Consider the following 15037-nt stretch of genomic DNA (forward strand, 5'->3'; position numbering starts at 1 on the left):
CCAAAACTCACGGACCCTATTTGGCTATGCGATTTAATATTTTTCCGTGATTTTACGGCAATATACAGTGATGTAAATACGGAAGTGCAAGGAAAGTGACATACTGCAGATAGATTGTTTCAGAACATGAAATCATTTCAAAGAAAACTTGAAGTATTCGTCAGAGATGTTGAAACAAAGACATTTAAGTACTTTCCTTCACTTAAAGTGCAACTCGAATTGATGTCAAATTTTGCAGATCAATTAACTTTTGAAGACACAAAAAGTATCTGTAAGAAGTGTGTGGTCATCTTATAAAATTCAAAACAAATAGTTTTCAAGAGATTTTCCCCAATTTCGAGATTTGGAGAAAACATTGCACTTTATTTCAAAACCTCATATTGTTCAAATGAGTGATATTAAAGCCATTTTTACTGGTTAGATATTGACCATTTAGATATGCAGAAGCTTGAATTTCAAGAAAGCAGTACACGAGTGAAAAAAATTCTTACAACTTGGTGAAGCAATGGTAAAAATCGAGTGTGGTGTGGATGGCGAATACTCTCTCCAGAAGCCAGAGAACTTAATACTTGAACAGTGGAACAGCCTGCTACAAAAGTTTTCGGCCATGAAGAAACTTGCTACAGCGCTACTTACTTTGTTTGGGCCGTCATACGCCTGCGAGCAGCTAATTTTTTACAATGAACTTTGTGAAGACAACAAGTTATGAACCTAATATATATGACATGGCTACTAAATTCAGCAAAAATTTTCACACTAAATATGAGAACGATATTTCACTTGAAGTCCATTGGTAATATTAAAGCCATTTATTTACTGGTTAGATATTGGCCATTTAGAAATGCAGAAGCTTGAATTTCAAGAAAGCAGTACATGGGTGAAACATTCTTACAACTTGGTGTAGCACTGGTAAAAATCGAGTGTGGTGTACTTACAAAAATGTATTTTTGCATTTAATAATACTTAACTAGCAGTTTCCCGCTGGCTTCGCCCACAATGTATAAAGTATGGTGTTGTTCGTTAATATCCTCACGCATGTATTTGCAAAGTTTCGAGTTAATGAAATAAAGCACATGATCTGCTGTGGTAAAAGAAGGTAATATTATGTCAACAAAACACTTGAAAATACATCACACATTGAATTTAACGTTCCTTGGAAAACACTACGCGCCGAACTGTTAAAAAGTCCTTCAAAGATCTTCGTCTTGGAGACAAATGTACTCATAACTTTTCTCAGGATCTACCGATTTAAGTAGTTATTACCTCAAAAGAAAGCGCTTGATCCACTGAATGTTTCAGACCAAAACTAACTGCGTACCTCAATTAGAACGAAGGATATGATTGCTTCAATGAGAAAAAATGTTGAAGAAATGAGACGTCAAATTGAATGTGCACTCATAACTTTCCTCAGAATCAACCAATTTGAATAGTTAAGAGCTGAAATGAAATAGCTTGATCCACTGAGTGTTCCTAGGTCAAAATGAACTCCGTACCTCAATTATAACCAAAGTTATGATTGCTTCAAAGAAAAAAAACGAAAAATGAAATAATTTGAGGAAGGCGGAAGTTAAGTGATTTATAGTACCTGATGACAAATCTGTGCATGAATACCTTCCAGTTAAAAAAGAATGAAGGAAATCGACCGGATAGAATGGCCGGACTGACTGACTTTACTTTTCATATTTTTTTTAAATATATAGATGTGGAAGCGTGTTACAATGGGCGCTTATTACTGTACATATATATTTTTTTTTACAAATAATGTTAGGTATTCTTACAACTTACAAAAATGTATTTTTGCAGTATTTTCCAAATACGACCACAGAACATGCAATCAATTGTATTACTTGTATATAATCAATTAATACATAAAATAATTTAATTAATACCATATTATGAAACATAATCTAATTAGGAAAGTCGCGGGGTGGGGTGGGGGGTCAGTTGTAGCCATTCCTTAAAGGAAAATAGCAGGTGGCACAGTAGATAATTGAGAATAATAAACCAGACTTGAAATGGCACACTAGTTGGAAAAGGTTCGCCATCCCTGTTTTAGACTATATAATATTGTTAACGTCTAGGAAAAAATACATTATACATCCTGTAACAATAAAGTTCGGTGAATAGTCCTGTACTATCAACATGTAGATGAACAGTTCAGAACCAACGCACTAAACACGAACTGTGTCAAACAGGTCTTACACGGCCCACACACGATGCTCAACTGAACAAAGTTGAGAGCAGGTGGTCAAAACCTGCTGCTTCGCAGGTGCAGCGTTGTGTTGTCTCCAGTGTTGCCCGGATCGACCGTTCTGACTTCATTCACTGAACTTTATTGTCACAGGTTGTATTTCGTGTAGTAGTCAAATAATTGTAAGAATGCGAATGTAATTCAGGTATCGAATTTAATGAATTGCAGTAAATGAGTTCTCTCTCCCCAGTTTCAGGAGTACAGGAACTAGGGGATAGGAGTATTCTATTCTATTCTATTCTATTCTATTCTATTCTGACAGGGTGTCCATTTGTCCCGCTTTTCCTGGGACAGTCCCGTTTATCGGCAAAATGTCCCGCTGTCCAGAAAGTTTAATTGAGGACGCCCAAATGTCCCGCTTTTTTGCGATTCCGCTTGGCCAATGTATCTTACGCTACGCTGTTTCGTTTAATATTGTTTACTTTGCAAGTACTGTAATATAAACATAACCATTCGCTCGTAGCATTTTCAAATAATAATATTAAGAAGAAGAAGAAGAAAGAGGGTAAATAACACACAACAAAATGCCAGACTCACCCCTCTTCTGTTTATGGCATCAACCAGCATTTGAACAACATTCTTGCCCACCGAGTCAGAACAATTGAATCCCTTGGTCCAGCGTACCAGAATCCCTTGGGTCAATCCCTTCTGGATCAGAGGGAAGCTGAAGGTGAAGCCCAAAGGTAGATTGTCATTTAGTAATCTGTATTCTTTGCAGAACTTGAATAGGCAAACAGCGATGTGGTCAAACAACTGAAATAAACATGTGGAACGGCATGTAGTCTATAATAAGTAAGTTTTCTAAGTTAAGATCTCGTTAGGAATATCTACAGCAGAGGTTCTCAGACTAATATGTGATTGTACCCCTCACTCATGGCTGAAAGTTCAAAATAAATAAATAAATAAATAAATAAATAAATAAATAAATAAATAAATAAATAAATAAATAAATAAATAAATAAATAAATAAATAAATAAATAAATAAATAAATAAATAAATAAATAAATAAATAAATAAATAAATAAATAAATAAATAAATAAATAAATAAATAAATAAATAAATAAATAAATAAATAAATAAATAAATAAATAAATAAATAAATAAATAAATAAATAAATAAATAAATAAATAAATAAATAAATAAATAAATAAATAAATAAATAAATAAATAAATAAATAAATAAATAAATAAATAAATAAATAAATAAATAAATAAATAAATAAATAAATAAATAAATAAATAAATAAATAAATAAATAAATAAATAAATAAATAAATAAATAAATAAATAAATAAATAAATAAATAAATAAATAAATAAATAAATAAATAAATAAATAAATAAATAAATAAATAAATAAATAAATAAATAAATAAATAAATAAATAAATAAATAAATAAATAAATAAATAAATAAATAAATAAATAAATAAATATCCCTAAATGATAGTTTTGAAAACTATGAGTATCTGACCAATTATTCAGGCATTTCTAATTTATAATAAACCATTATTTTAAATACACATCGTAAATAAGACGAGATTGTGAAACGAAATACATTTTATTATAACACATCAAGATAATTTTAGAGTTTGTGTGTATGTGTGTGTGTCACGTATAAGGTAGTGGGGACAAATTCCGTCCCCGCGCCTAATTTCGTCCCCGTAGGGATTTCCAGTTTGCACGGTTAGTACCTAACGTTTATCCGCGCGCACACGCGTAGCCTCATCCCGTTGTCTTGTTGTGAAAGTTGGCTGTGTCCACCACGTTTAGTGTCCGTGTACAAGGAGGATTCATTTTTCATGCTGAGCTCAGTTAGTGCAGCATTCAAATTGAGAGCCTGTTATTCCTAGAGTTGAGCACTGATACGTGTATGAAATACTGGACTGCATTTCAGTTGTGTGGTCTAGTTCCTGCCCTGTAATCGTTACAATGAGGCGATTGGCGTGAGTTACTCTAGCGGCCATTATAATAAATCAGGGAATGTTCGTAATTTCGTCCCCTTTCATTTTATTTGTTATTTATGAATATTATTATTTTCATATGGAAAAACGCAAGCAGTGGGATAAGGAGGCTATGAAAAAGTCGATTAAGGCAGTGAGGGACAAGATACCGTAATGGGTTACAAACGTGCAAGTAAAATGTTTAACATCCCACGAGCAACGCTGAAAGACTATGTTAAAAAGAATGTCAAGAAAACCTTTTTCATAAATGGCCTTCAAGTAATTCATTGTAGTGAAAGTGATTGGTAAGGTTAGAAAGGAAACAATATATTAAAATTAATTGTACCTTTCATAAATTTGGTGGGGGACGAAATTACGAACACATTTTTGGTATTTTAGTTTTTGTAGTGTTTATGTTTTTGTCAAATATTGACTACCTTACGTTATGATAGTTTCGTCGTAACTTGCCCGGAAGTGGAGAATATATTCAATAATTATATATATATATACACACACACCCCAATTTCTAGCCTTGTCCATAGCAATCCTGAATTTTTACAAGTCCAAATCTGCTAAGGGGATGAAATATGGGTCTCCTGTCTTACTTTTCCTTGCAGGTTCAAAGTAACTCTAACATAACCACTTACTGTAAATGAAAAATCACCTTTCGCTACTCCTCTAGACTGTATTGACTGATCAAAACAATTTACTTTGATTAAAGTCGATAAAGTGATAACTTACCTCTGGCCCTGGTCCCGTCATGACATTGGAGGGAACAGCGTATATTTTGGACTTCATATCAAAGCGCTTCGGTGACAAGGTGATAACGAGCACACGGAAATTCGTTCCTCCGAGGTCAAGGGCTAAGAACTTGCCATTCTCTACAAAAAGTATCAATCACTTTTATTAGCGGCAAACCATGGCTAGAAATAAACAAAAGAAAAAAAGTAGACGTACGCACTATTAGGGAGGATGTATTTGTATAGACATATATGGCAATTACATGCAGTCTTTTATAGATTTTCAGTGGTGGTTCGTGGTAAAATATATAGGAGGTTGCAGTTTATTTACAGTTCTGAAAATAAGATAAAGAATGTTTTTCTTTACAATGAAGTCGTGAATAACACAACTGTCTGCAGTATCAGATTTTTAAGTATTTATGAGACGGTGGGAAAATGCAGTGTTATAATTATTTGTAAACATGCATCTATTTAAATGGTATTTCATCTTTGGGTTTTGACATAAACCTTTGGAATATCCTGTAGTACACACGTCGTTTACCGGAAACTTAATTTCCTAATATTGAACTTTCGAGAACATTTTAATTTACGAAACATCATCAAGAAAGAAGATTTCTGTACTTGGATTTGTTTTAATTAGGGCCCGGACTTTTATGTAATATCAAGTGTAAAATATGTAATAGTATAGTATTAATGTACTAAATTTACGATAATGTTCGTGTACTCCTTTAATTATGACTGTGGTTATGATATGAGACAAATACCTCCATATTTCATGACAAAGTCATCATTGTTGCTTTAGATAATTTTTACAACCTACTATTTTCTCATTTTGGCAATATGATATAATCAAATTTAAGGCACAAGGTTTGCGAATGTTTTAAAAGTCGTGAACTAGTGCCTATCATTCGTGAGTGAAGTGAATTTCAGTGTATAGGTCGTGTTTGTGCTATTAAAATGCCATGCTGTGCGGTTACAGACTGAAAAAATCATCCCAACAACGAAAAGAAACGTAAGTCGACCTTTTATAGTCCGCAAAAAAAAAAAAAAAACCCAAACTTCGTGCAAACAATGGGTATATTTTTGTAAAAGAAAATACATGTTTAGAGTCTAAAATCGCACGTGTATGTTCCGAACATTTTCTGCCCTCTGATTTTGAAAGAGATTTCCAATCTTTACAGTTAGTCACTTGCTGCATAAAAGGAACAGTTCCTTACTAAAACATTTCCACGTTGAATTTAGAGAATTTAAAGCAATACGCGTGCATAGGGCACTTATTTTAAATTCTTTCAAGTAACTGGGAGCTGTAAATACTAAAATTTCCAGTATATTCGAACACTTAAAAGGATATTTAAACATATTAGCAAAAGGGCTCACTATTCTGGCTTTCAAAGTAGGTCTGCAATATTTACAAGAGCACACAAGTAAAATAATAAAACGAATAGTTTTATGCAATTACTTCGTGGTTTTCATCTGCAGATATTACGACGTAAAAGTATTGTTGATAACGTAGATAAGAGGAGCGCTCGGCACACTGATTTGCAGTAAGTTACGTCGCCTGGCAGACTAGAGTCCACTGACGTCACATGTTCCTGGCTGGATGTGCGTGGTGTTAACAACCAATCTCATTTTCAGTGTCTGTGTCTTGTTCGTCTGCCGGCTTTGACATCCTGCCAGTATCTCTTGAGCCCATCCATCAGCGCTTTTTTCCGCTCCTCTGGTAAAGGGCCTCTCCGTTTTCTGTGTTCTGTCTCCACCATACCGAGCTCGATAGCTGCAGTCGCTTAAGTGCGGTCAGTATCCAGTAATCGGGAGATCGTGGGTTCGAGCCCCACTGTCGGCAGCCCTGAAGATGGTTTTCCGTGGTTTCCCATTTTCACACCAGGCAAATGCCGGGGCTGTACCTTAATTAAGGCCACGGCCGCTTCCTTCCAATTCCTAGGCCTTTCCTACCCCATCGTCGCCGTAAGACCTATCTGTGTCGGTGCGACGTAAAGCAAATAACAAAAAAAAAAAAAATGTCTCCACCATAAAACCCTGATAGCTTTCCACCATCCTTCTGAAACTAACCCTGCCATTGATTTTATCTTCCGCAATACCCACCTCTCTCAGATCTTTCTCACACTCTTGGAACCATCTCAACTTAAATGCCTTTGGGTTTAGAAAGTTCCAGATTTCTTGGTGAGCTGATCATTATTCATACGGACGACGTGCACATAAAACAGCAGACTTCTCTTTCTAATTGTTGTTGTTATCGGTTCAATCTTGCTGCATACTTCTTTAATAGATTTTAGTCGAACCTGGGGGTCTACGTTGCTTCACGTCCGTAGGTTTAACCACTACACTGCCCTACACGTGTCCCCCTGGTGGTGCTAAGAAAGCAACAGTGATAAGATGAGACCGAACTGTCGGAAACGACCTCTCGGTCAAAGAGCGAACAAGAAGGAGACGTGTGGTCCTTTTCAGGACCTTCAAGTTCGTAGAACTGGACCATCGCTGCGCATTTGTCAATTGAATATCGAAGGGATTATTCGAGCGAAATGTGTGTATCTTCCCAGGATTGCACTGAAATATGCAGTTGATGTCATCGTGCTTCAAGAAACACACACAGCAGACGAACTACAGTTACAGAGTAGGGGGAAAATTCCAGGTTTTAAATTGGTAGCGTCTATCATCAGAATTACGGCCTTGCTACTTATGTCAGGAATTATATAACTAATCACCAATTACTACCAGTAAACTCTGAAAATGACATTTTTACTACTACAGTTAACATTGAAAACTTGACAATAGTTAATGTGTACAAGCCATCAGATATTACTTGGCCTAATCCTCCTATACCTTCTCTGCAATATTCTACTATATTTCTCGGTGATTTCAAGAGTCATCATCATCTTTGGGGATATAACAAGGATGACTCTAATGGTGAAGTTCTTGTGGACTGGATGGAAACTGAAAATTTGAATCTGATTTTTGATGCTAAGGACCTGCCTACCTTTCAATCAGCTCGCTGGTCTCGAGGCTACACCCAGGATCTTTGTTTCACAAACCGGCTTCATAATTCACACAATCAAGTTCGACGTACAGTGCTCAACGATTTCCCACGTAGTCAACACAGGCCTGTTCTCTTGGAGGTTGGGATGTCTTTACCTGTTGTTCGATCACATCCTAAACCGAGGTGTAACTTCAAGAAAGCCACCTGGACTGAATTTGCAAAGCAAACGGATTCCAATATAAGATAGATCAAACCAACATACAACAACTACAGCAGATTTGTAGGGGTTATAAAAGGCGCAGCCAGACGATGCATTCCTAGAAGATATCGTAAGGAGTATGTCCCTGGCTGGAGTTCAGAGAGTGAGGAATTAATAAGAGAGTATGAAGAACATCCTAATTCCGACAATGCACCTGGTCTCCTCCAGTCCTTGGATGAGAGTCGAAGAAGGATATGGCATGAAACAGTGGAATCCCTAGATTTCACCCATTCTAGCAGAAAGGCCTGGTCTATAATTAGGAAATTGGATTCTTCAAACCCTGCAACTAAAAGATCAAAAACAGCCATCAATCTGAATGATTTTGCTAATCATCTATATCAGTTTCCAAAAACACAAAAGACAAGCAAATCAAAAAGGATATCAAATTAAAGTTGAACATCAAGAAAAGAGCAGTGCCGCAGTCTTCTGAATGCTCTACTCCACTCAAAGAAGGGGAAACTAAAGCTGCAATAAAAAGTATGAAACTTGGAAAAGCTGCAGGATATGATGGAATTTATCCTGAATTTATGGCTCATTGTGGACCAGCCACAATAAAATGGTTAACCAACTTCTTCACTAATATTCTGCAAACTGGAAACATCCCACCTCTGATGAAGAAAACAAAGATACTAGCCATACTGAAACCAAATAAGATACATCTAAAGTGGAAAGCTACCGTCCAATAGCACTTCTAAGTGTCACATATAAACTCCTTGAGCGACTGATCTACAGTAGAATTTACGAAACAATCAACATCTACATTCCTATAGAGCAAGCAGGAATCAGGCCCGGAAGAAGTTGTAATGATCAAGTACTGTCTCTCACCACGTATATCGAAAATGCATATGAGAGGAAATCAGTAAGCGTGGCTGCCTTTTTGGATCTATCAGCTGCCTATGATACTGTCTGGCGAGAAGGACTCCTAAAATTTTTGAGTGTTATCCCATGTCGTAAACTTACGGCCTTACTTAGCAATATGCTTAGTAATAGGTACTTCCAGATCTACGCTGATAATGACAGAAGTAGAGTGTTTAAATTAAACGACGGTTTACCTCAAGGATCAATCGTCGCCCCCCTTCTTTTCAGTCTGTACATTTACGACTTCCCAGACACATCATCAAGAAAATTCATTTATGCTGATGACATTTGTTTGGTGACTCAGTGCGCCAACGTTTATGACGCTGAAACTACCTTAGCCACTGATCTGGAACCCTTGGATGTATACTTCAAGAAAATAATGGTGCCTTCACCTAAATTCTCAAAAAATAGTTATATCTACATTCCACTTACGCAACAGATAGTCTAATTACAAACCAACAATAAAATTCCGAGGTCAAGTGTTGCCGTTCTGCAGTACACCTAAATATTTGGGAATAACACTTGATAGAACTTTGACTTTCAAGCAACATCTCTCAAATGTAGCTGCTAAAGTTAAAACTAGAAATAATATTTTTCAGAAACTTGCTGGTACGTCACGAGGAGCCAATACTCATGTTCTAAGATCAACAGCATTAGCCTTATCATATTCTGTTGCTGAATACTGCTGCCCCTCTTGGATCAATAGTGTTCACACTAAGAAGATCGATGTACAACTCAATCAGGCAATGCGCATAATCACGGGTTGCATTCGGAGCACGAACACGCTATGGCTTACTGTTCTCAGCAATATTCCACCTCCAGCCCTAAGACGATCAGACGCTATCTTAAAGGTTTGGAAAAACATTCAGCAGAACCCCCAACTACCCATCCATCAAGATATTACACACACTGAACATCAACGACTGAAGTCAAGGAAACCACCCTGGCGTACAGCAATGGAACTTGAAAAAGCCTCTTTTCATATTAACAGTTCATGGAAATCCCAGTGGGATCAGTCTTCAGTAGTCAACACACATCTAGTTGAGAATCCTTCTAAGCGCGTACAAGGATTTGATCTTCCAAGACGACAGTGGAGAATCATCAATCGGATAAGAACTGGACAAGGCAGATGTGGTTATCTGTTGTGCAAATGGGGTTGGACTAGCTCTGCAGATTGTGATTGTGGTGCCTCTTCTCAGTCAATCCACCACATTGTTGCTGACTGTCCATTTCGAGCTTTCAAAGGAACGCTAATGGACATTCACCACACATCGGATGAAGCACTTGATTGGGTCAAAATACTAGACCTAGAGTTGTAGTATTGTACGGACTTGTGACTACGCACATTTTTATCCTGAAACTATATATATATGTATATGTACATACACTCATCATACGATAAATAAGTAAATAAATAATAAATAAGTCGAACCTGCCCGTTAACCCATCTTTTGCCCAATATCTTCCGTAGTAGCCTGCGTTTTTTTTCGATTGATTTGCTAATTGACTTGTTGAATGACTTATCCTTTTCGATTCATGCGCAGGGTCTCCGAAAAAAAAAAAGCATTTAAACCTTTTGGTCCAACAACAGTGCTGTTATGTCCTAATTTGATTCCGAAACTCAGCATATTTTTATTATAAATGTTTTAGTCAATTGGAACGCTCGCTCTAATGTTCGGATGCGGATATTGCTTGCTTCTTGTTCTGTTAGACCATTCTCTTGGATTACTTCACCCATGACGTCATGACTATCCCAAGCTTCCCATGGGCTGTATATTACACAATGTAAAGTTGTAGCTAATTTCCTGTCACCCTCTTGACCTGAAAATGAAATAAGTGTTACTAAATAAAGTTAATATAGAATCTGTCTTTACACCCCCCATTAAGCAGTGGCGGCTGGTGGTATCTGAAGCTGAGTGTTGCATAAAAAAAAAAACAATGTCACATTTTAATATGAGAAGCTTACAGGTGGTGGTGGTGATTATTGTTTTAAGAGGAAGTGCGTCTAGGCAACGATCCTCTAGATAACACTAATCAGAGGGAAAAATTGGAAGGGATCCTACACTTCGAAAAATGAAGATATCGGCCAAAGGCAGACAAGGGCCACGAAGGGCGTGAAAATTAATGAATCCCTAGCCCTCGCAAACCTAATACCGTCGGGGTTGGAAAAGAACAAGAGTTGACCAAGGGAGGTCGGATAGGATAGATGAAAGTGAGGAGCCTGGCACAAGTAATTGGAAGCAATGCCAGTACTCAGCTAAGGTCCCCGGGGTCGCCAACCCACGCTCCCAAGTTCAGAGTCCCCGGGGCCTGAGAAGCTTACAGAAACAACAAGAAACTCTATTAGGTAAAGTGATACTCAAAGCATATGTAAAGCCACTATTATTGCTCTTTCACTTTTAGACCTTACGTGTTAATCCGCCATTGTTGTGGTTATCTATGTATTGTTCCTCTTGACAGAGCTCTTGCTCTCTGGAACACTATTTGTCAATAAAATAACTTTTAAAAAAACTACATTCTTACTAAAACTGAAACATATCCGGCAATTAAAACACAGGAAATAAGCGGCTATTTGTAGAGTATAGCTGCACTACGGATATTCTTAAACCAAACCAAACCCCATGGCGCAACAGCCCCGAAAGGGCCTTGGCCTAGTCAGCACGACAAATCCTCTCGGCGTCATTCTTGGCTTTCTAGACCGGGGACGCCATCTCACCGTCAATAGCTCCTCAATTCTAATCACGTAGGCTGAATGGACCTCGAACGAGCCCTCAGATCCAGGTAAAAATCTCTGACCTCGCCGGGAATCGAACCCGGGGCCTCCGGGTAAGAGGCATGCACCCTACCCCTACAGCGCGGGGCCGGCTACAGTTATTCTTGCCTCACTTAAATTGAAACTTTACTCTCCTGATTTTCAATGAAGCCCGGTAGTTCTAAATTTTTAGTCTTGGATAGCTAAAAGAATTCAAAAACCACTTCCAGCCTAAATGCAGTTGCGGAAAAACAGCCTAAAATAGCTTGTTTCTTTAATCGTTTTATTTTGTATTCAGATCCTAGCCAAATTAACATATTTAGATAATATTTTCTGTAATGTGTTCCTTGGTTCAATACCCTCAGGTGTTTTATGATTTTTGAAAAATGTGCACACCGAATGTAGTTATAAGGGCTTAAGACAATGCATTGACTCACATTAGCGCTCGGGTTTGATGCGACAGAAATTCAACTTAACCACGGTAAGCTATTCATTTTACCACGGTTCATGGCCACTTTCTCCAAATCGAGTTACACCTGGTATACATTAAACCCGATTAACTTTAGTATCTAGTTTAAACCTGCGTCCATTTTCTCCATCAATTTCTGACACTCGTTTAGTTTAAAACGACAGCCCGTCCGTTTAAACTAATGATATCAAGTCTGCGCTAGCGTTGGCTGCACCAAGACCGACTCCAATCCTCAGACCATAAAAAAAAAAAAAAAAATAAATAAAAAAACCATGGCGGCCGAAGTAGCCGGATTGCTGGTATTGGCTAACGCGAAAATACTACGTACATGTTATATAAACGGCAGTTATTTAACATGGTAAATGTAACATCATAGGGAAAATCACTTTTACACTTCGCCAACAAGTACGCACAACATATAGTCAACTAGAATCACATATATTCTACTAGAAAACAGCCCAACAAGGTGATTATTTAGAAATTTCAATTCATTAAATAACGTTTTCTCTCAGATTTCACTTCGCTGGATAGATAAAAATACATGATAAAACTGTTAAAGTGATATTTCTAACATAATTTTGAATGATTCAAAATAAAGTAAGGTGCGAAATTCCTCGATTTAATCGCTCTCATGAGAACTGTGAAACATAATTTGTTACCTTAGTTTTGAAGTGGTAGACAATTTCTTAAATTCAGCACCCAATGAATGGGAAGTATACCCAAAATAATAATGTTATTGGCTTTACATCCCACTAACTACATTTTTTACGGTTTTCGGAGACGTCGAAGTGCCGAAACTTAGTCCTGCAGTAGTTCTTTTACGTGCCAGTAAATCTACCGACACAAGGCTGACGTATTTGAGCACCTTCAAATGCCACCGGAATGAGCCAGGATAGAATCTGCCAACTTGGGGTCAGAAGGCAGCGCCTTAACCAACTGAGTCACTCAGTCCAAGTACACCCGGAATGATTATGTTAACCCAATGAACGGCCCTGGTAATGCTAACATAATGGTGACATACGGCATAACAGCATTTCACACAATGATAGTAACCTTAGTAATGAAACGTTCAGACCCTCAAGATATAATAGGTTTTTACCCAGTAAAGAACATGAGTGCAAAAACTCTATTGACTAAACATTGCTAAACATTGGACGAGCTTCAGTTCGGCGCTGTCTGATTGATAACAAATAACCACAGCATGAATCTGAACGTGTTGGTAGTGTAAAACTCTACGTTAAAAACCCAGCTAATCCCTCAAGTAACTATATCTTCTGTGTAACAGTATACAGATTTCTCCATCTGTCACACTTATAAGTTTTGTTATACTCCAAGATCGAGCCAAACATTTCCGCAGGCAAAGCACAGATTATTATGAAATACACTTGCATCTAAATCATTCGACATTTTTGAAGCACATAGACACTAACGGAATAACACAATATCAGTTATATTCAATCTAAATTAATATTTTTCGAGGAACACGAATAATTTGGAAGTAGAGAAATGGCTTCCCTAACCTCAGACTTATTCTCAGAATGATGTATGCACGCTACAGTTTTCTCATGGACTTCAAAATAATCACGATATATATTCCTAATCTATTTCTCTCTTAATGTTCTATTCCGTATGAAAGTTAAGAATAGTTGTATGAGAGGCATTGCCATAGTTAGACTAAAACCTGGTCCACCTAGTGCACTCATGTTCTTTATGAGTAAAAACACGATCAAAACAAGCACATTCTCACATTACTGTGTATAATTACAGATCCTGTGTGTCCACTGACTCATATAAATACACTCGCACACTTATATTCTACAAAGAAACTAACATTTATCGTCAACTTTCATAAAATTACACCGACTACATACGATAACAACAAACCAAAACAAGCCAAATTTCAAACAATTCCGGCTACTCTATTCTCCATCTTTGAACGATCGAGAGTAGCATTAATGTCTGTGGATTGGAGTAGGTCTTGGCTGCACTGAAAGAATAGTCGAAGGCATGGTGGATTGGAATTGGCCAATCAGAGCCAAGTAATTCAATGACCGACACTTTTATCAGGACGAATAGAAATGAATAGTGTGACGACTCCAACGAGCTTTCTTGCTCGTTGGAGGAAAGCTCGGTTGACGACTCCCTCTGAAGCACATGTTAACCACGGCTGGCGTGATGCGTCGCTCTAGCTAGTTCCGAGCGCAGCGAGGGATCCAGTCGGCCGTGTGTTAACAGGCACGGTGTACATGTTATCCGCCACCAGCAGCGCTGCTGTCGATAAGAAGTCCAAGTACGTGCGCTTTTTATCTGTTTAATGTGGAAGTGTGCAAATAGTTTGTGGTCTTTTTTCGGTAGTATTATACGTGTAAAATATCTCGTTTTACCTTTTTGTGATCTGAAAAGTGAAAAAGAATAAGCACTTGAGAAGTAGGACGTTTAATTTGGCATACGCTTCAATTTACTACCGCATGTGAATATGCCTACAACGTGCTAAGTCCCGGGTTGCAAGTCGAGTTACGATAAACATTCGTATGAACATTTTTTCCACCACCAAAATATTCCAGTCTGTTCTCAAAGTGGTCGAAGGCTATCCCAAGTCAAGATCTGCCTTTAAGTTGATAATACCCTTAACATCATTTTTCAGTCAGATTAAAGCCATGGCAAAAGCTGTTCCCAAAGAGAATGCCAAAATCATAAGTACAGCTCAAGACAAAATTTACAGCAAGCTTATCTTTGATAAGCTACCATTATCAAGTTGGGAAGATGAAC

General features: G+C 37.3%; 1 protein-coding gene across 1 annotated transcript in view; it reads right to left on the bottom strand.

Moving 5' to 3' along the window:
• The window catches only part of LOC136884381 (hexokinase type 2), a 90285-nt gene that overhangs the window by 59607 nt on the left and 15641 nt on the right, over positions 1-15037 (bottom strand). The window contains exons 2-3 of the mRNA XM_067156520.2: positions 4937-5076; positions 2789-3004 (exon numbers count right to left, since the gene is read on the bottom strand). Coding sequence (XP_067012621.2) covers positions 2789-3004; positions 4937-5076 — 356 coding nt within the window. The remainder of the gene's footprint in view (positions 1-2788; positions 3005-4936; positions 5077-15037) is intronic.

This window comes from Anabrus simplex, chromosome 12, assembly GCF_040414725.1.
Source record: "Anabrus simplex isolate iqAnaSimp1 chromosome 12, ASM4041472v1, whole genome shotgun sequence".
Classification (NCBI taxonomy): Eukaryota; Metazoa; Arthropoda; class Insecta; order Orthoptera; family Tettigoniidae; genus Anabrus; species Anabrus simplex.